Here is a 21,058-nt window from a genome sequence, read left to right on the forward strand (position 1 = left end):
CGCCTATGCATGTTTAATGGCCCATCACCAGGAGAGACCACAATGTGTAAATCTGGCAGTAAATGGAGTTGGGGGCACTGACGGAGGAATGAGGGAGCAGCAGGGATCACGTTGGCTCACAACAAGGCAGGAACGAGGAAACCAGAGAAGTGAGGAGGTTGAAACGAAGGACATGACTGGCTGAAAACAAGGGTGGGAGGAGAAGAGCTTTGCTTGTCGTATCCTGGACCAGCTAGAGACAGGAAGGAGGGAGAAGAGAAGCTACATGTGGCTGAGTGGGGGGGGGAAGGGAAGAACAATGAGGCTTCCATGAGACGTCTTCAGGGTTATCACTCCCTTGTTCCTTCTGAGGGTAAATTATAATTGATCATTTACCCTCATCTTTTAGTACTGTGGCACCATAACCAAGTATACTAACGTCATGATCTAACCCCATCCTATATTTATCTGTTTACACATGCACACACGAAAGTGCAGCAAGGGAGAGTCCTGTTCTAATGTTCACTACCATGAATAAGTGATGGTGTTAAGAAGCGACAGTCTGGTAGGAAGGGCAGTGTGGGTTATGAAGTGTGTCTGTATGTGTATTAGACGTGTGTATGTTCTCTTGCACACTCACACACACACACGCACACACACACACACATTTATTTTTTGCATGAATGGTTCCTCAGAACCCCTGATCCATCGTACTGGAACAAAGCCGAGTACTGGTGTTCCTTAGTGCTGTGTCCTAGCATGTGTGGGGCTGTTTATGGCCTGGGAGCACTTGCTACAGATTGGGTTGGAGGACCAGTGAAGAGAACGGGGAGAAAAAGAGAGATAAGCCAGCCTCAGGTATACATACGCACGCACGCACGCACGCACGCACACTGTTTCCACTTTTCATTGTGGAGTCAGAGAGCAGATAAAAGCCATCCAAGTTTCCAGGATAATAATGGCCATCATAGCTCGGCTGGAGCAGCATTAAGGACATGCATCTCTGGCTGTTTGAACCTATGGATGCCTTGAGCTTTGATCTGAACACACTTTTACTGTGACATAAATTCACATTAGTATTCACATATTCTGCTGCGACACCTGGCCTTACACATAATTTTTTTCTTTTGTAGATAACATATTGACGAAGGTGTCTTAAGGTGACCATCAGGGGGCAGTACTACAAGACAGAAAAAGACAGATGGAAGGGAAACAACCGAGAGGAAGTGCTCTGAGTGTCATTTATATGACCTCAGTAGGACTGCTGTGACTCTTCAATGTGTGTTCTTGGGTCTATAAATTGGGACTTTTGAATCAAAGATTCTTAAATGCCTGGTTTTACATAATTTGACAAATATGATAGACAAATTTTGGATATTTATTTTTCTTTTGGCTGTTGGAGGAGGATGAGCATGATGTGCTTTTGAACCAAAAGATGGGGCATGCAGGATTTCTACAACAGCACCTAAAAATAAGTCACTGAATGATCTAAAATAATAAATATATTGTACATTCCCTTAAACCTTTGTATTTAAAAGTTAGGCTTAAGTCTGGATGTATGCGATTATGAACACTTCACTATGTTCAGAAACTCTTGTGACTCAAATTCCAGAATCTCTTTTTACAAACTAAATGTCACTGACTACTTGTCAAGCTCATGTATATTTGTGGGCTATAAAAAGAACAATTTCTCTGTGGAATCGGTCTAAATCATTTAGACGTTGCAGTGCTTCCACTGTGGGACTTATCTTGTCTCTATTTCAGTGTTTGAGCTTAAATAATGAAATATGTTACCATACTCTCACATTAGTTATGCAGGTACATAATATCAGAACAGGACCTCTTTTTTTTGGCAAATTGACTCGCCTGCTTTATGTGTGCATATGCAACATTGACAGTAGTATATCACTTGTAGTCGTTTATGTGATGATTTGATCCTCCTCTAGCACAACTCTACTTAAGTGTGGAGAATGGAAGTCATTCACGCCATGTTTTGACTTCAGATTTGGAATGCCAATATCCACAACCAATTCCAGTGCATCCCTAAAAAGAATGTTGTTTTTGGTGCAAGAGCAGTTGCTCTAATGAACCTTGTTATAGGAGAGTGGGCATTGACCAAATTTGGTGACGAAATTTTGTGCATTTAAGGTTTTGAGCCGAAAGAGTTCTAGAACTGAAACAACTCGGCTGTGTCAACTTATGGCTGTGTCCCATTTATCACCGCAACGCTCAGTTTTGCGCGTTCACGTATAAGTGTAGTGTGTCCCAATACTCTTAAGACCGGGGACCGTTCACCACTTGAAATCATCCCTTAAAACCGAAGGAGCTCTGGAGCTAACTTGAAACAAAGTAGGAATATGAAGTGTGAATGGATTTCCAGGATACCAAAGTACTTTATTTAAAAACAATGTTGGACAGGACATTTTAGTAACGAAGACTGTTCTCCTGTTTGTTTACTGTCTCTCGTATCAAACGTGCAACCCAAATGGTCAACCGTGTCTGAGAACATGAACAATACAACATGTATGCATGTATGATAATATGATAATAGCGATTTATAATTCAAGCTCAAATACTACTGTATGGGACCTCAATACATTCATTTTTGTGATTTAAGCACACATAACCCTAAATGCATGTGGCACTGATAAATGGCCTCATAGTTCTTTCGGTGTTTCCATTTTCAACATTATGTAACCTCATTTTTGTTTTCAGGCAAGAATTTTCATTTCGGTGCACACCTAAAATGGAAAATCTGATGTTGAGGGTGTCAATAATGGGTGTGCAGCAATATAAAATATAATATAAAAAAATATAAAATATTGATTTCAGTTGACTACTGAAGTACTCTGCTGGTCAGTGTTCATTGCTGAACATGTTCAGGTCGAGTTTCACACAAGCTGTTGTAACCACACAGAGCTTTGTAGATTACTATCATTAAGGGGCTGATTACAGTTCAGAGCTTTGGAAAATAACACACAAACATGCACACACTCTCGCTCTGGGCCAGCAAATCAATACATGTACGCTGGGTAATCACGGGTCAAGTTGCTCTACGTAAGAACCTTTAGCTGGCTCAGCACATGGTGGCATGGTCGGTCAAAAAAGAAGATGACAGCAGAAGCTGTGTGAAGTTGAAAAAGTATGAATGAAATCTGAATAGATGTCTCCTGGTTGACAAACTGCAGAGACGATGCAGGAGCATGGTTAAACTGCAACACAACACTCTCGACATAGATTAACCAGTCAATGCAGTTCAGTTTGCTGATATCAAAGTGTCCTTCACATGTCAAGAACATTACTGTGAGCAGAGTACTGTTAAAACGTGGTAGCTGTAGCACCGCTAACACGTAGTACTGATATGTCTGTGAATCACTTGAACAAACCTGCTTGTGATGTTATTATGGAAACAGTCTGTGGTAGTAAAAGTGTGTGTCCACGAGAATGAACGATAAAAAACTCATTTCAGATTCCTCTTTAATGCAAGGAAGGACACAGTTTACAGAGTACAGAATAGTGTGTACCAAAAACTGCAGGACTATAAAGTAAAATAACTAACTACTGAGTTATTTAATGTTAGCCCTTTTTCCCTTTATTGAGAGATCCATATCAGTGAAATTAAATTAATGGGGTTTCCATCCACCTATTTTTATTCTTTTCACAAATAGCTAAAATAAAGACGAATGGAAACTGGAATGGAAAAGGATTTTATCAACAATTCACAAAGACGTTTTCACACTTGGTTGATGTGATTTTCTGCTTATCGATAAAAAGAAATGACAACTTTTTTTCGGTGGAAACCAGTTTTGCGTATAAACAATGACCTCACGGCCCAGTCACCACTTCACCACGATACTGCCGCACTTCAAATTAATGTAAATTTGGCCACAGTTGTTGAGGTTATTGTCAATATTAACACAATTCCACCACTGTGTCATTATAAGCAGCAAACAATTAAAGACATGCTTTGGACATGCGAGGAGCACATACTCTTTAGAGAAGCCCCTTCACGAAGACCAGTTTTTTCGTCTTTATTTTGTCAAACCACATTCAAACATAAACATTTGGATTTGAAATGGTGACCACAGAGCTGCTGGACACGCGTCCCCGGACATTCTCTCATGTCTCTCATGCCTCTGACTCGTAATAAAAGCTGAACCACATCATTGGTAAACAGTGGAAGGCAGAAGCAGCTTTGTTTTTGTTTTGAAAAATGATCGAATAGGAAAAAGTTCCACGCCGTGTAGGTGTTGCCTAATGCTATTCTGGATGGGAAACAGCAAAGAAACATCAGTCGAGTGTGGTGTTTGTTTTGCAGCAGACAGACTCTGACCACAACTCACAATGAACTCTGCTGTCAATGATCACAGAATAATAACAAATGGAATCAGTCATAAAGTTGTTTACTTTTTGTACATTTTACTGGATTTGCTGAAAATGTCAAAACATTTGGATGGAATTTGTAGTGTGCACTGAAGCTGTTTTTCTTCAGGATGAGCAGGATAATGCTGTTCATGGAAGCCTACATGACCTACGTGGTGTTGAGGGCTATCATATTGCTGTTAGTAATATGATATAGTAATTTATGATTTATGGAGAAGCCTAGTTCTCAACAACAGGGTCCGTGCTATCCCATGGCAAAATATATGTAATATATAGGGATGCTACAGTCAATCTGCGCCAATATAGGCATTTATGTAACATCATGTTGGGCCGATCAAATGACAAATACCAGCGGATTTTGGGGTGGAATTCATTTATTTATTTTAATTAGATGCTATTTATATTTATGCATGATGAGAAACATTATTTTGCTTGAAAATTTTACTTCACAATGACAAGACAAAGCAGGCATGGCTCCAGAAAAGAACACAACTTGTGATTCTTGAACCCTGCCTGCAGAATTGACCTGCAACTGCACACATGAGAGCCAGCCATCCACGATGGCAGTCATTTGACAATACATTATTATCAAGAAAAATGACAGCTGAATTGCTGTTCGCAAGGTGTGCAGTCTCAGAAGCAGCATTGGAACAAGATATTGGCCTCAAATCAATTGAACTGAATCAAATTGGAACGCTTATCGAATTAAGCACGTTCTGTTGTTTGATACTCATTCCCTGGACACGTAGTCGATGACAAGAAGAGCGGTCTCTCTGGTTATAAGGCATCATTCCGCCATTTAAGAAGTGATGAGTTGACATAGTGGGTTTGATCTGTTCATTGTCCACTGAAAAGAGATTAAAACATTTATTTTAGATTAAGCCCTTTTCTTTAAAAGTTGCAATGTTTTCTACACTGTGTTGTTCAGTAATATTGTTACTTAGTAGGTTTGTGTAATTAATCTAAAAAAAAAGTTTAGGATTGAGTTGAGGGAAAAAAAGAAAATAACGATCAGCGTAAATCAGTATTGACCTGTTGGGGCTGTTGGCAATCAGCATTGGCCAAAAAAATGGCCGTCAGTGCACCCAGAGTAAAATGTAAAAGTAAAAAACAGACCACAGACTTCCCAAATGCTCTGATAAGTCAAGCATGAGTTCGGCGGGTGCTGCTCCGCCACTGGCAGGAACCCATAGTGCTTCACCCAGCCTCTCACACTTAACCATCCAAAACAAATGGCAAAACTTAACCAGGACACTTTACCAAATTTTAACCCAATAATAATAAGAAATAATAATAATTGTCAAAGATTTGACCACATATGAATATTAATACTTGTAAACGCATACACACACTCGCGCACACGCCCACAAGGAGAATGGTGCAGCCCATGGGGAACAACAGTCTGCTGCCCCCTGACCTAGTTATGGACAGTGGAATTAAAATGGAAAAAGAGCAGCTGACACCGAAATTGCCTTATTTTCTTGGAGAATGCTGCCGGGGTCTCTCGTGATGGTTACCGTGATGGAAGACAGGAGGATGGATGCTGCAGTATACAAGAAAAAGATGGACAAAAGTAGGGAAATTGGTGTTGGGACTGAAGTCTGTGGGGTGTGTGGCTCATGTGGCCATCGATTTACACAGCTAACATCTGGACCACTTGCACATACACACGTCAAAGTGGGTTCATTACACTCACAAAGGCTATACTCTGACACCCACCCAGAAATGCACACATTCTCATTCAGCATGCCTTCTCATCACCACACACTTAACACTCATTCACATAGACACGTGTGTGCAGCCAGTGAAACTGTGGTGTCTCTGTCAAATAGCTTGCCCTCTCCCTCCATGCCAGAGTGATCTGTTACCATAGCAACATCTTTCCCTCACTGTAGGCATTGTTCTCCAGCTCTCTTTCCCCCCCACAGCTCAGAGGGTACAAGCGCAGGACGAGAAAGCTGGTGGACGAGAAAGGGAAAAGCCAAGATGCTCTGGCCGCAGCCCATCACAAACTGAGTGCCGGTAGTGAACTTATACAAAAAATGTCCCTAAATAAATAAGTGGAGTTGCAAAGAACAGCTGAAAGATGATCATTAGTGAGAGAGGATCTGTATCAGGATTTGTTCAACCTCATCACTGAGAATGTTTGATCTCATATATAGGCAGATCTAAACGGAATCTTCTTCAGAACCAACCATGTTTCCTCAGGTTTGCAAAGTTCCTTGAAGTTGGAGCAGAACTCCAGCAGGGATGCTGACTTGAACTAGTCTGCCAGCACTGCATCAGACTGCAGATCAATGAGTTCTAGCTGAACATCACTGGGTGCATTTTCAACACTCCAGGTAATGGGAGAAGAAACAATGTGCATTTCATCTTCATCTTCAACTTCAGCTCAAGCAAATCCTCCACTGCCCGTGCTCTCTCGACCTCAGTCAAGTGTCTGTATTTTAACGTTTTTCGTCTCGTAATGTCGACTACATTGTAATCTTTAAACGCGATGACCTGCTCTCCAAAAACTAAACAAGTGGGTTTACCTCTCACTTCAGTAAATAAATATTTAGTAGTTCATATTTTGCGGAAACATCTGCCTTTGGTATCCACCTTCCACCGTCTCTTTTTGGCGTGAGCTGACATTTTGGATGGGTGAAAGTGACACACATTTTACGTGCTGACTTACACACACGTTACGACATGAATAAATCAGTGGCAGGCCGCCTGCAAGGCCTTCTCTGTTGGCCTAAGATAAGCAAAAAGTCATGAGCATATTTATGACAAATGTGAATTTCATTTTTAATGTATTTTGACAAAATGGAATAAATTATCAATAAAAAAAAACTATCTTTAAAAACGTTGCAATTTCCACACAAATCAACTGAAATTGATTCAAAACAATTGCAAGGACTGGGTGCGTTGTAATACTCTTACAACAAATAATGAAGACAGCATTCCGATATTTTATACGCCTTTTAGAAGCTGTGTAATCGCCTGCTTCATGATTTTGTGATAATACTAGCAATTAGATTAATGTGTTGTATTTAATATGCTACGGGACATATTCGATCAAAGAATCCTGCTTGCAATCCTGTGCTGTTTAAGATGTTATTGCGTCTCTTTGCAGCATTGTGTTTGATGTTGTCTACGCTGGTCTTGCTCTCTCCCCTACTTCTTTGTACTGTCGGCCAAGTGCTAGACACAAGTCGTCTCAGGCACTGACTCTGCAGTGCACATGAGCTCACAGCCTTATTCATGGCCGTCGGACCCGCTTGGTGGCAATTCAATCATAATCAATTCAATCAACAGACATGCTGTAATTCACATTTACCATTATTGCATTAACACTTATCACAAGATTGAATATATTGTTGGCTTCAAATAAAAATGGAAGGTACATCAAGGTCAGCTAATGTTAGAATTCATTCTTTAGAATGATGCATATGTTTCTTATACTGTAAATGCACAAAAACTATATACACACGTGATACACATTAAATCACACCATATGAAGTAGGTCATAAGTATTCTCACATGTCAAGGAAGTATTGTAAGTGCACTACAACACTAATGCAATACACACACACTTACACACATAATAGACTATTGGAGGCACATACTTTTACACTCAGTAAACTGGCTGGAGGAACACTTTCACAATCAGGGATGTCTGCCAAGTTGAAGTTGGCATTTGGATGGTCTGGAACTGACTTTTTGAACTGTGCAACTGTCAACTAAAAACCACAAATACAGGAATTTAGAATTTCAATATCCTGCATGACTAAATGTTACTCTTTACAAAAGCTATGTCAAAAAATCCACAGATTCCAACATTGGGGGTCTTTATTTAATCATTTATATTTTTGTTGATTCACTAAAGATTCACACCTGACCAGTTCCCCTACTCACACATTCTCTCTTTGGCCCTTTGTATCTGCCACCCTCACCTTCTTCAAGTGTGATGGTACATCTCCAGAAACAGGAAGGACTTGCTGTTCTATATATAGGGAGGAATTGTTCAGCCACATATAGTACTCACATACAGTTCCTTTTTTCTTTTGCTAACTCATCCACTGCTCCTGTGCCGCATTCCATTCTTACAAATCTCAAATGTGTCTGCACTGACATGAGCAAAGTTGTAAACAAACCTGAAAATACACAACAGCACTTGGCTTTCACACACACAGTGACAACACGCTCAGGGTGGTTAAACTAATTAAACTAACTTCTGTGATGTCTTTCTTTGCCTCTTAAATCTAGAAATGAACTGCATGATCAGTTCCTAAACCACTCATGTGGTACAGCTGTCCACGATGCGACTTGAGTCTCAACACAGAGGACCCGTCACAAGAGGTCTTCCAGCTCAAGTTCTTTGTTGTGGTTGCCTTTGAGCTGTCTGCTGTATGTATGCTCCCGTTTTGTGAACCGTGTGGCAACACGTGGCAGATCTGTTCCATGTCTGCTCGCACAGTCCTTTTGCCAAACAGACTTCCCCGTTCTGAAACGGTCCTGTCCGGGGATGTGACATTAGACCCACACGACAACTGTGTCATGCATTAATTACAGTTAAACCCAAATTTAAAATGCTAAGTGAATAAGTGAGTGCACTCTTGAAATAAATAAGAGAAAACTGGTTGAAGGGGACTTTTAATTTTATTATCTCAACCGTTTGTGCTTCTAGATTTTTCTGCTGTAGCCAGCAAACATTACTCACTGGCTTTCTGTAGTGACAGCGCTGGTCGATCCACCAGCCCCCCTCTCCTACAGGTACTTGTGATTGATGAGATTGTTGACATCTCCAAGCCTCTCTCTCAGACTCTGCTCAGCCTGAACCCTACACAGCCAAACAGGAAGCAGTTTGTCAAGTCTTCCTGTTTTTCGCTGTTTCTGCGGAGACGAGCATGAGTCACAACTGAACCAAGTGAACCAACAAGTCATATTGCTGCAGTTAAACAAGCCAAGATGCAATTACATAACACCTATAAGTTAATTCTGACACTTTGAGCATGTTTCTATCAATAGTAAATAGTTGAATAGTTCGAAAACCACTGTTGAGGGCACTCGGGAGATCATAGTTAGATTGGACCATAACAGAGAGCAAATTTGATCGACTCAGATTCTGAAGTGGAATATTCACACTCTGATCAAGATGTTAAGTCGTACAGTAAGACAGAAAGTGGCGCTGCTTTTGCACGCAGTGACAGCGAGTCTGTTCCTAGTGACAGTCCACAAGTACCTTCACTGTTTCCGGGGATGTGGTGGGGGTATGCTCAAACACCGCTTATCAAGCTTTAGCTAGGGGGACATCTGGGTGTCCTGAGGACGCCCTAATCTGCAAAACATGAAAAAATGGACGCCCTCCTGCATTCAGAACAGATCGCCATAAATCACTAGTGCATATAGTGCCTTACTCATGGTGTCATCACACTGGTTTACATGAAAAAAGTAAAAGTCAAGTAAAACAACCGCCCAGGAGACCCCTGCATCTGAAAGTGTTATTGTGGCAACAGATACTGAGTTCATTCTGTTATCGATCATTTGACTCAGATGTTTGTTTTTATAAAAAGATAATTTTGGACAAATGTTTGCAGTTTCATTATTACAAAGCAACTTGGCCTGTCAGTCAGTGACCTGGTGTGTCGGGAGGGGAATGGGCTGAAGGCAGGGTTTTGGATGCCCTGTTTCAAAATTGTAGCTAAAAGCCTGCCACTGATTGTGACCGAGGTTGTGAGAGTATAAACAAAAAAAGTGGAACACAGTAGATGCCATGGGAGAAAGTACACTACGAATAGCGATGGAGGCAGCAGTGGTGTTCTTGGACACGCCATTAATGACAATGCACAGCTGTCCTGTGCACTGGTCATCAGCAGCAGACACTCAGGCAAAAAGCTGAGTGAGATGGTAGAGGAGGTTCATATGCACAGATGAAAGCAGCTACTTGGTGTGTCTTTGCAATTACTCTCCCAGCAGATGCAAGTGTGACGCGGTGAAGAGGAGAGAAGGGGTATAAGGGAGCGGGAGTGTGAGCACAAAAGGAAGAGGAGGAGGGAGAAGGAGGGTAGAGAGCACAAAGCGCCAGAGCAGCAGGTTGCTATAACAACAGCACCTTAGTGGCTCCATCTGTGTGTGTGTCTCTCTCTCTGTCTCTGATCACCCTCTCATCCTTTGCTCCCTGTCGTTATTCTGCACACCACTCCTGCAGTCACCTTCTTTTCTCTTTGCTCCCTTCTACCTTTTTCAGTTCTTCACCTCCTCCTTTATCTTCATGTTTTGGTTGCTCCTCAACTTAACGGTGGCTTTGGGACCATCTGCCCCATCAAATGCATGTGTTCCTCCTTTGATTTCATGTGGCTCTCTAGCATTTGTCAGGAGGTGTTTATGTCAAAAAATAAGAGCAGCAAAAGGGAAAAAAACACAAACCTCTTCTCACTTGCGCCTCTTCGCTCTTTCTCATGCTTGCTTTCCCAGCGCGCTATTCTTCTACCTGTCTCACAGCACTCTAGCTGATTAGACTATTTAAAAATTCTTTGTCTCTGGAGCATTGTCTTTCTCAAATAATTTTACCTCTTCCTCTCCACTCCCAATTGTTAACACCTAGTATGATGCCGGCATGTATTGGAGTTGGTGTTGTTTATGCTGCACTTTAAATGGCATTGAACGTGATTTTCAGTAAACTGTATTTAAAGGTGGGCTGGGTTTGGACCTTGGGTTTTGAGTTCGACACCCGAAATCTGTTGGCTGCCTCAATGAATCAATAAAAATCAACAAAAGTCACACAGTGGTAACTGAGTTTGTCATTGTTTTGTTATGTCACTCAATTGTATGCTGTGCAGTAAGTCATAAAACAAGTTGGTTTAGGAAGGAGCAGAGGTTGAGAAATGAACACCGCAGTCTGAAACATGCTGGCTAACAACAGAATGGACCAAGTGATGCTGCAGGCTTTTAGCTAGGTTTTTGAAACAGGGCGTCCAAAGCCCCACCCCTAGCTCATTCCCCTCCTGACACGCCATGTCAACCACTGAAGAAGAAGAAGAAGAAGAAGAAGAAGAAGAATCCCCATCCCTGTTTCTATCCTTCACTTGATTCTGGTCCGAACTAACTCTCAATATAGTGATAGTATTCTGTTGAAAGGTCTTAAACCACGGATTAATATTACAGCACCAAGCCACGGCCCAAATGCTGAGGCAGAATCTTCAGATGCATTTTCAGATGCCAATCTGATCAATGTGGCATCTATGACTTGATCTGATGAAACAAAATCTTAATAAAACAAAATAGGGATGCACTAAAACTTCAACACTGTACGCTTGGATTACACTGTACACCGTCACCGTAACGGCGTCGAAACAGGCCACGCTTAATACTTAATAACTTGTGTTTCACAAGGTTGCCAGTTCGCGTCCGGCATATCTCTCTTGTGCTTTTATTTTTTAAATAAATGCACTTTTCCGTGATCCTCTTAGAAATACACACTGATAAAAATGAGCTTGCCATTTATTTCATTAATTTGTCGTTGCTTGACTCGTGGCGGCAATAACATCGCCCTGCTCTGTGTGTGTGTGAACGACACTGCAGACTGGAGCGTATCATGTTGACTCTTTGCACCACTGAATTGACAGACGTCATGGCAATCACTGATGAATAATGCACGAAAAACATGCTATACGTTTAGTTTAGGTCATGACAAAGTGAAGCGTGGAACAAAGTAATGTTTGTGTTGGTTGTGGATCTGAGGTCTGAGGACTGCGACTCACATTGGCATTGAATGGAGGGGCTTGGCACACGTGCGGCAAGACGCATTGTTTATGTTTCAAAGTTAAACGTGATGCATACAATATTTTGAAATTTTGCCGGAATGGCTTTTACTTTTTTTTTTTTTAACTTATTTCCTGTATAAACGATCACCTCAACAGCAACTTCACCAAAACCGCAGCTGGTTGGCGGCTCATTTGGTGAAGAGCCGCAAACTGGGCAAAGAGCTGCATGCTGCTTGGGTCCCGTGGGTTGGCCAGGCCTGATGTACATATCAAGCCAGTAGAGCAATGTCAATATCTTACATTTGTGTTTTTACATATTTTCATTTTCCATATAGCCAGAACTTTACCTACAACTATGTAGGTATGGCAAACAAGGCTGTAAGGCTCACATGAGCAGTCATGTGACTCATTGTGCCAATATTGCAGTTAAATCACATCCTTGTGTTTGAACATTTGATATTCAATCCTCATAGTTTTCCCTTGTTCTCACTTTCAGCTTCAGGAGACTGTGAAGAGGAAATTGGACAGCGCACGCTCTCCTCTCAATGGAGACCAGAACGGCATCTGTGATGGAGGCAGTTACTCTCCAACTACCAAACGGGTACGGAAGGAGGCTCCTGGTGGCTTGGATTCAATAACAAGTCTCCCCAACAACAACAGTGTTCCTTCTCCTCTGCACCATCATACGGACATTAAGCCGTTACTGAGCGGTACCAATACATCCTCTGGAAACACAACAAACAGCAATGGTAACCATGTGAACCGATCATCTGATGACCTTGCCAAGAATGGGGTTAACCATCTTCCAGACATGAAGCTCAATGGCTCACTTGACCTGGAGGACAGTTTTGGTCTGCTGAAAGACTTGAAGCAAGAGCCACTTGACGATGCGGGTGGTATGGAGTCTTCGGATCCTCAGTCTTTGTCCAATCAAAACAAGTTGTTCTCGGACATCAACCTCAATGACCAAGAGTGGCAGGAGTTGATTGACGAACTGACCAATACCGTGCCCGAAGACGACATGCATGACCTCTTCAACGAAGACTTTGAGGACAAAAAGGAGGCAGAATTCGGACGATCTGCAAATAATCAGACACCTGGACCGCCGGAACCGCCTGGGGGTGCCACGGCTCCTGGAGGTGGAGCAGTGCTGGCCACATCACTTAATCCCCCTGCACAGCCTTCCCAGAGTGGACAGCAAGTCCCGATGGGCTCGCCACAGGTCAGTCTTAAAAAGATGAGAACAGATGCAACAAATATTTGTTAAAATGTTTTTTTTGTTGGCTAGGTTATGACTCTAAACAATGCTGTCCATACTTTGCTACAGAGAGAGATCCAGAAGGGTCTTTTTTTGAAAAAAAAAACAAAAACTGATAAATGATCCTCAAGATACATCATGAGGTGCTATGTTGCGAGTCATGATGTCGCGCTGCAGATGTGTAACTTTGGGCATCAACCACCTTCACTCAACCCTAATTTCAATTGAAACCGCTGGTTTCTACAGAAGGCAGAACCACTGGTCGGCATGGTGTGGCGCGGGCTGATGCAGAAGCACGACAAGACATCCCCAGATCACACGAAGACTGCCAGATTGCCTACGGGCTTGACAGTAAACCAGCTTTGTGTGTATTACAGAACGTCCTCTCAATGCTTCTGATTGCGCTTGCGTGCATACGTGTCCTCCACAGCATCAGTGTGCTGTGTCATAATTTTTACGGTCTGGTCATAACTGGACAGGAGGGGTGTTTTGTATTGGACAGGGACATGTTTATGTCACGTCCAGGGCTAAAACGGGAACTTGGTATCACTGGCTCTGCTGACTCCACTGTCACGATGACACTTCAGAGTGAAGTGTAGTTTTAAGTCTGCACATAGTGTAGAGCCCCATACATTTTTTTCACTCAAATTCTTTTTTATTTTTTCCCTGGTTCCTTTTTTTATGATTTTTTTTTAATTTGTGTGTTTTCACTTAGTTTGAGTTCTTTGTTTTGCAAGTAATTTAATGATTAAAAAATTTTTTTAATACTTACTTACGCACACCTTTTGCGCTGGGGAGTTTTCCACAATGGTGAGAGCATGGCTGTCGCTAATTAGAGCGATAAGTTTGTTTCTAAGAAGCGAGAGGTTTCCAGAGGGAGACCTGCATGTGTTGGTGTGAACCAAGGCAGACAACTGTGTCAGGAAACCTATTAGGACCACGCGGTCTGATAAAATAAACACTGATCCACAGACAGATCCACTGTCATTATCAAAGTCCACAACACTCTCCACAACTGTCAGACGCCGGTGTCGGCTGTCAGACGGCACAGAGCTAGAGAGTACAGCGCGCCATCACGGTCTTGTCATGTTTATGTATGCAGGTTTAATGCAGCGAGTGTGCCGCATGTTTGTCAAATTTATCGTGAGATGCAGAATTGTATATCATGTTCGATAACTTATTGCCCATCCCTATATCATAATAACGTAACGTATTTATGCAAAGATATTTCAGTTACTCAACAAATAATTTGAAGACACTCAGAGCTGCCACAGAATTTTCAGCGTCATTGTCTCTGAGTCTGTGAGAGAATCATCATCCTCGTCCTCCACAGTAGATTGGTCGACTGTAACAAGGTATAGTTAAGTGACATGGCATATACTGGGGAATAACATTGCAACACTGTCTGTACAACATGGCAAAAGCAGCATTGAGTTCAATTTCACTAAAAGCAAATTACACACTGAACTACGAACCTTTACTTGAGTAATGTGGTTAAAGAGTCCTCAAGGACAGTAGTCTGCCAAAACTGTTATTCAGGTTGTTCAGTCTGACAGGCAATGTAACTTGAGGCTGTTAACTGACCCATATTGAAGATGACTAAATGAATCCTCAAAAAACCTGGCGTAAATGCAAGCTAGGACTATAACTAGAAGCTTAGTTATCTAGTGACTGAACAGACATTCATTTGGTTAACTACTTGGTTGGTTAGTTTTGCATTTAAACTGTGCTAACTCAGTTTAAATGCACGTATCACTGTTCATTGTCATCAAATGTTAGGGTCGCTTTGTGTTTGGGAAAATATCCGCTGTTCTACTTCGCTGGAGCAGCTTTCATGAGAGTCCTGCTAACTCGAAGCTAGCGTTTGGCATTGAAACATTCTCTGGGCAATTATGGCAAAAATGATAATGATCATCATGATTATTTTGCTTCATATCGTAATCACAATTATTCAAACAATTACTACACGACTTAAGATTTAGCTGTCATTGAACTTTCAAACTTTATTGAACAATGAACTATAATAAAACAATGTGTAAAATTTAAATAATTTAACCTTCTTCATGTAGGTTAAATATTTCTCTCTAGAACCGTCGTCAATTTGTATGGTCAGGGTTCAGAGAACAGTGGAGACAGGAGACAATATTTGGAGCTGAGCAGGCACATGGCTGGGACGCAAAGTCCTATTGCAAGTTTTTTATTCATTTTTTCGTGCTGGAAGAAGTCACTACTTTGATTGTAAAACTATACATATGCTCTTCCTGCGTGATGAATGACAAGGAGAGCTCAGGTTGAGCGCAAGCGATTGTTCTGCATTTATCCACTTCCAAATAATCACTGGTATTTGAAACATCGCCAACAAGCTGCTAGCATTGCTGTTGTGACTCAGAAACACTGGATGAGCGTCTGCTCCTCGGAGGTTCTGAATACCATGGCGACCAAGTCGGTAGCTAAGAGTGGCTAATATTAGCGTCCCCCACTCCGTGTAAATAGAGGCTCGAGCTCTCTTGCTGACAGGCGGAGCTTCGCACTGAGTGGCTCACTCTGTGTAGCGCGCTCACTGTGCCCTCCACAGTAGCTTCCCACCGGTCAATTCATCTGGACAAGGCGTGGTGCAGCGTTTGCGTGCATCGTGACGTAATGACGTAATGGGGAGACGGGTGTCCGGCTAAATAATCGTTTCATGACGATTATCACATTTTTAGAATCGTAGGACGACATAATCAAAAACAGGATCAAAATTTGATTCATTGACCAGCCCTAATGGAAGGTGAAGGTATATAAAAAACACACATTATTAGTGGTAGCAATTATGGTTGAAGGTTAAACAAACAAGAAAAATGATGTCGAAGCTATATCAGTGTGATGTACCTCTGTGGAAGTGTTTTAATATCAGGATTGGAAGTCTGTTCATAAAGAAAAATATTCTGACCTATCTTGTGTTTTTGGTTCTTATTGTCAGGTTCGACCGTCATCCTCAGGACCTCAATTTGCCACTACTGCGAATGGAACTCCACCTCAACAACCTCTGCAGCAATCTCCGGCCGTTGCCATGGCATCAGGTTCTCCTCTACACAACTGTGTGGCTCGGTCCCCTCAGACTCCGACTCAGGCCCAGACGCAAGCAATTTCTAGGGCTGGGAATGGGTTTGTGATGAATGCGGGCCCTGTGGTCAGTCAGACTGTGTCAGGCCCGGCAACAGCTGGAGGACAGCCAGTAGGGCCCGTAACACCAGAGCTTTCGCCTGCTGAGCAACTAAAAGCTATGGCAGCCCAACAACGGGCCAAACTGATGCAGCAGAAGCAGCAACAACAACAACAACAGCAGCAGCAGCAGCAGCAGCAAACTGCCAACTGGTCCCCGGCAGGACCCCCCACAAGCCCTTATAACGCTGGTCCCTTTAACCAAGACAAACCCAACAGCCCAATGATGTACCCACAACAAGCCTTCAATGCACCACAGGCCCCTCTGGTGGCTGGTATGACTCCCAACAATGGCCCCAAAACCCCCATGAATAACTACCTCCCTCACAACCATATGGGCATGATGGGACAGCAGCAGCCCACTAGCATTAACCAGAACCCGTTGACCAAGCAGCAGCAGCAGCAGCAACAACAGCAGCAGCAGACAGCAGCCATGTTGTCTTACAACAACACCAAACCGCTGACTCACTTCAGTGGTAGTGGGGTTGACCACATGGGCCAGAGGATGACCCCACCTATGGGAGCGAACAATCAGGTCAAGAACCCCATGATGCCCCCCTACATGGGTGGAGGAGGTGGTGGGGGTCAGGGAGCCGGACCAGGACAGACCCAGGGGCCCATCCCAGGTCAAACAGCTCACTTGAGTGAAGAACAGAAGAGGATGCTCTTGATGAAGCAAAAGGTTCTGAACCAGAACATGCCATACACCACCATGCAGGCTCATGGACAGGTACGTTGTTTCAGTTTCATCGTGCCGATGTGAGTTCCGCTCTGTAGTCCTAATGCCCCAGCAACAAGCTGACATGACGGGAAAATGGCCTGTCGAGAGCGTATTGATGCTTCTGCAGCACCACACTCCAGCAAACACCTGAGTTAAACAGCTCCTTAACTCATATCCCAAATCTGTCACTGCTGACTGATGGCTAAGATTGGATTGGACCACTAAACCACGCTGGTCATGTCATTACCACAAGCCCACCTCGGGCAGTTTTTTTTCTGGCACTCAGGGCAAGTTGTTCTTTGTAATACCACAGGTAGTGTGTGTGCTGTTTAGATTGTCTTGCTATCTGTATGTGCTTGTTGTCATGTCGTCTGTGCCGTTAGTGAGTTCATTGTCTGGCTGCATTCGGTCACCTCCTCCACCCATATGATGCTCTCAGCATCTGCTGTGATGCTATTCCTCCCTTCCTTCTTCCCACCCTCTGTCCTTACTCCTTTCTGGAGACACTCTGCACCAATAAAGCATTGGATTTATTCATATGGGGCTACATGGCTACTGGAGGGCTTAGTCTTTCTGAGCATGTTTGTGTGTGCGCGTTTCATGGCTATGGAGGGCGGGGGTGAACGATAGATTTATTTCTCAATGAGGAGGTGAACTGGAAGTGGGGAGAGTGAAGCGATCAATGCAGACTTCCTCCTTGGTGTGAAAAATTCCAAGATGTGATGAATCTCATCCATAATCCAAATTTCAACTATGCTGAGTTCTCTAAGGGGGCAGTGCATGATCTATGGAGATTGTTATGTGACCACTTGCCTGGTTCATGTCTATAGCGAAACTGCAGCAGACTTTGTTTGAATATGTTGAGTGCTGGGTACTCTTTTCTTTGAACGTTTGTTCACGTTTAAATTCAGAGTGTATCTGCAAAAGGGATTCATAAATTTCATTGATTCCTAGTGGTGATATTCCAGACAATTTGTTACACTGTGGTTCATTGTTGCTATAGCCACCAGCTGTGCTCAGTGCTTCACACTGATGATGGTCGTGAAGGCCTGGCTCTAATTCATCCCAAAGGTGTTCTATCTGGTTCAGGTCCGGACTCTTTGCTCAAAGTTGGGAGCATGGAATTGTCCAAAATGAAGCAGTCAAAACCCCACACCATAATTCCTCCTCCCCCAAATTTCACGCAGTGCAGTCCGAAATGTACAGTACTCCTGGCAACCTCCAAACCCAGAGTCGTCCATCAGATTGTCAGACGTAAAAGCGTGATTCATCACTCCAGAGGAGACTCTGCTCTAGTGGTCCAGTGGTGGCGTGCTTTATGTGCTGATGGCAGATCATCAACACGTCATAATCGTGCATATCGTTGCGTCGCACATCCCTACCGAGAAGCCTGTAAAATCACGTTGTGTTGTTACTGTGCGAGCAGAGGGCTCAAGCTTCATATGCATGTGCTGTGCCATCTGATGGTTCTATTTTTCACACTGTGCTGGTACCGCTTCAAGTTGGAGTGGAAAGGCTCATTCAAACAGTAAATCAGCCTCTGAAAACTGTTGTGAATCTGGGAAAGTCACATCATGAAACACTATGGGTTGATGTTAGGACCGGTTTATTGTGAAAGAGGAGTGTAAAGGCTACATCATAGCCGGCTAACATGACTCACAAAGCCTTCTCGTAGCACCACTGACAATTCTGGATGATGAGGCTTTCAGATTGGAGGTCGAGCGTTTGCCCATTCAAAAGACATCAGAAATGAAAGCCTGGGCTGAAATTTCCGAAATGTGTGCAACTGTGCGTCTGTCTTTGAAAGGTTTTCCACTAGTTACTCAGAGCCACTTTAGTGATTACTTACGGTATTTTGAGACATGTTGCATATCGGTCATACCAAATGTAGTGGGGTATTGTCATGTTTCAATTCACAAAGTACTGCAGGCTCAACAAGTCTCGTGTGACTTGAGTTGAAAACTGCTGCTTCACCACTGTTGTGAATTGGAGGTATTTGATTGTTACTTGAGCATTGCAACACCACCTACAGGCCTGGTATTTTTACTACTACAAGTGCTCTGAAAAGACATTTCAAATATCGAAACCACTTGAAACGGCTGTATTTTACAGAGCACTTTAGAGCTGAGAATAATATGTTTCTGCTGCACCGCTATGGAGGTGTGGCTTCGAGTGAGTGAGTCTAAGGAAACGGGGTCAGACTTATGAGGGCAAATGTTACATTCTCAACCCGATCAGCTAGGATTTTTAGGCAGGCTGCATTTGTGTGTTTGTGTGTGCATCTCTGTATTTTGGTCTGTATGGGGAAGGATTGGAAAAACAATCCAAAGATTACATGAGCGACATCATCATGCCTTCCCTGTGATAAAGCGGTTTGCTCCAAAACAGAAATAGTCTGTCTTCATACACCCATAGGGTTCAGGTGTAGAGGAGGAAATATCAGGGTATTTCTCTGTAATGTCACCCTGTTTGTGTGTGCATGTGCGTGCCTGCCCCTGTGCACATGCCTGTGTCCATGCAAATACAATGTGTTGTCTTCTCAGGTGTTAACGGTCCACAGTCCTGCCCCTTAAAAAGAGCATATTCCACAGTGGTGCCATGGAGGTTTAATTATGTAGAAAATCCATCATGACGGAGTGCGCGTGCATGTTTGTGTGTGTCATTTTAATGCTGTGTCTGAGGGCCAAATGGAGGCAGGAAGGGAGATGTAGTCGGAAGGCTGCATACTAAACACACTGCTGTCACCCTGCCAGTACCTCACACAGTCTCATACATGCACCCCCCCCAACCACCACACACACACACACACTGAGTTGCTGCGTGTGTGCGTGTGTGTGTTGCTTGCAGACGAACACAGAGACACCCTGCATGCACACTCTCCTCTCCTCATGCCAGCTAAACATCCCGCTGGCTTTCTTGGCTGCTGGTTGCCGTGGAAACCGTAGCCCACAGCACCTTGCAGTCTGATTCTCTAGCAGTTCAGAGATGAGGGGAGGTAGACTGGTGTCTTGTGTGTGCGGTAACAGCCTGTCATGGTGTAAATCTTAATGTTAACTGATAAGTTTTGACCCAACAATGAACTGGACTGGAAACTTTCTGATCGTGTTGATGGGTTATGGTGTGAGCTGTGAAGGCTCAGTCTCTGAAATCTTGACTTTTATTATTTTATTATCCATAATAACCTGTGTGATTATGGCTGCTAGTATGGCCAACAGTCAGTGTCTCTCTCTCTCTCTCTCTCCCTCTCTCTGTCTCTCACACACACATACACACACTTATATTGCTATCCCTGTGGGGACATTGTGAGGTTTCTCATTGACATAATGCTTTCCCCAGCCTCTCACCCTAAACCTAATACTCCAAAACAAATGGCATAACTTAACCAGGACTATGAACAAAACCTAAACCTAATTATAAAACTACTTTTACGTACGTTTTAACCCTCTAAACCTTATGAGGAAAGGCAAACTGTCCTCAGCAGAGCAAAATGTAGAAGGTGCCTTCTCAAGAATTGGTACTCAGTATGGTTAAACATGCCCACAAATGTTGGGCACATGGCAGACCTTGCACTTGTCCCCCAAATCGACCCCATACCTTCCATCCTTCACTCACCCATATTCTCACTCCAATTCTCCCGGAAAACCACTCACCTCTGGTTAATGACATGTTTCATCAGGCACAACATAACAAATAAACATTGTTGATCTGAGTGTTGCTGTCTCCAAATTGAAGCCAGCTCTCTCATCATTTCCACCTGCTCTCCAT

General features: G+C 43.0%; 1 protein-coding gene across 1 annotated transcript in view; it reads left to right on the forward strand.

The window, feature by feature from the left end:
- LOC128753317 (mastermind-like protein 3) overlaps positions 1–21,058 on the forward strand; it is a 78,000-nt gene that overhangs the window by 25,142 nt on the left and 31,800 nt on the right. Inside the window, exons 2-3 of the mRNA XM_053854903.1 lie at positions 12,607–13,332; positions 16,331–17,302. Coding sequence (XP_053710878.1) covers positions 12,607–13,332; positions 16,331–17,302 — 1,698 coding nt within the window. The remainder of the gene's footprint in view (positions 1–12,606; positions 13,333–16,330; positions 17,303–21,058) is intronic.

Source organism: Synchiropus splendidus, chromosome 2 (genome assembly GCF_027744825.2).
Source record: "Synchiropus splendidus isolate RoL2022-P1 chromosome 2, RoL_Sspl_1.0, whole genome shotgun sequence".
Classification (NCBI taxonomy): Eukaryota; Metazoa; Chordata; class Actinopteri; order Syngnathiformes; family Callionymidae; genus Synchiropus; species Synchiropus splendidus.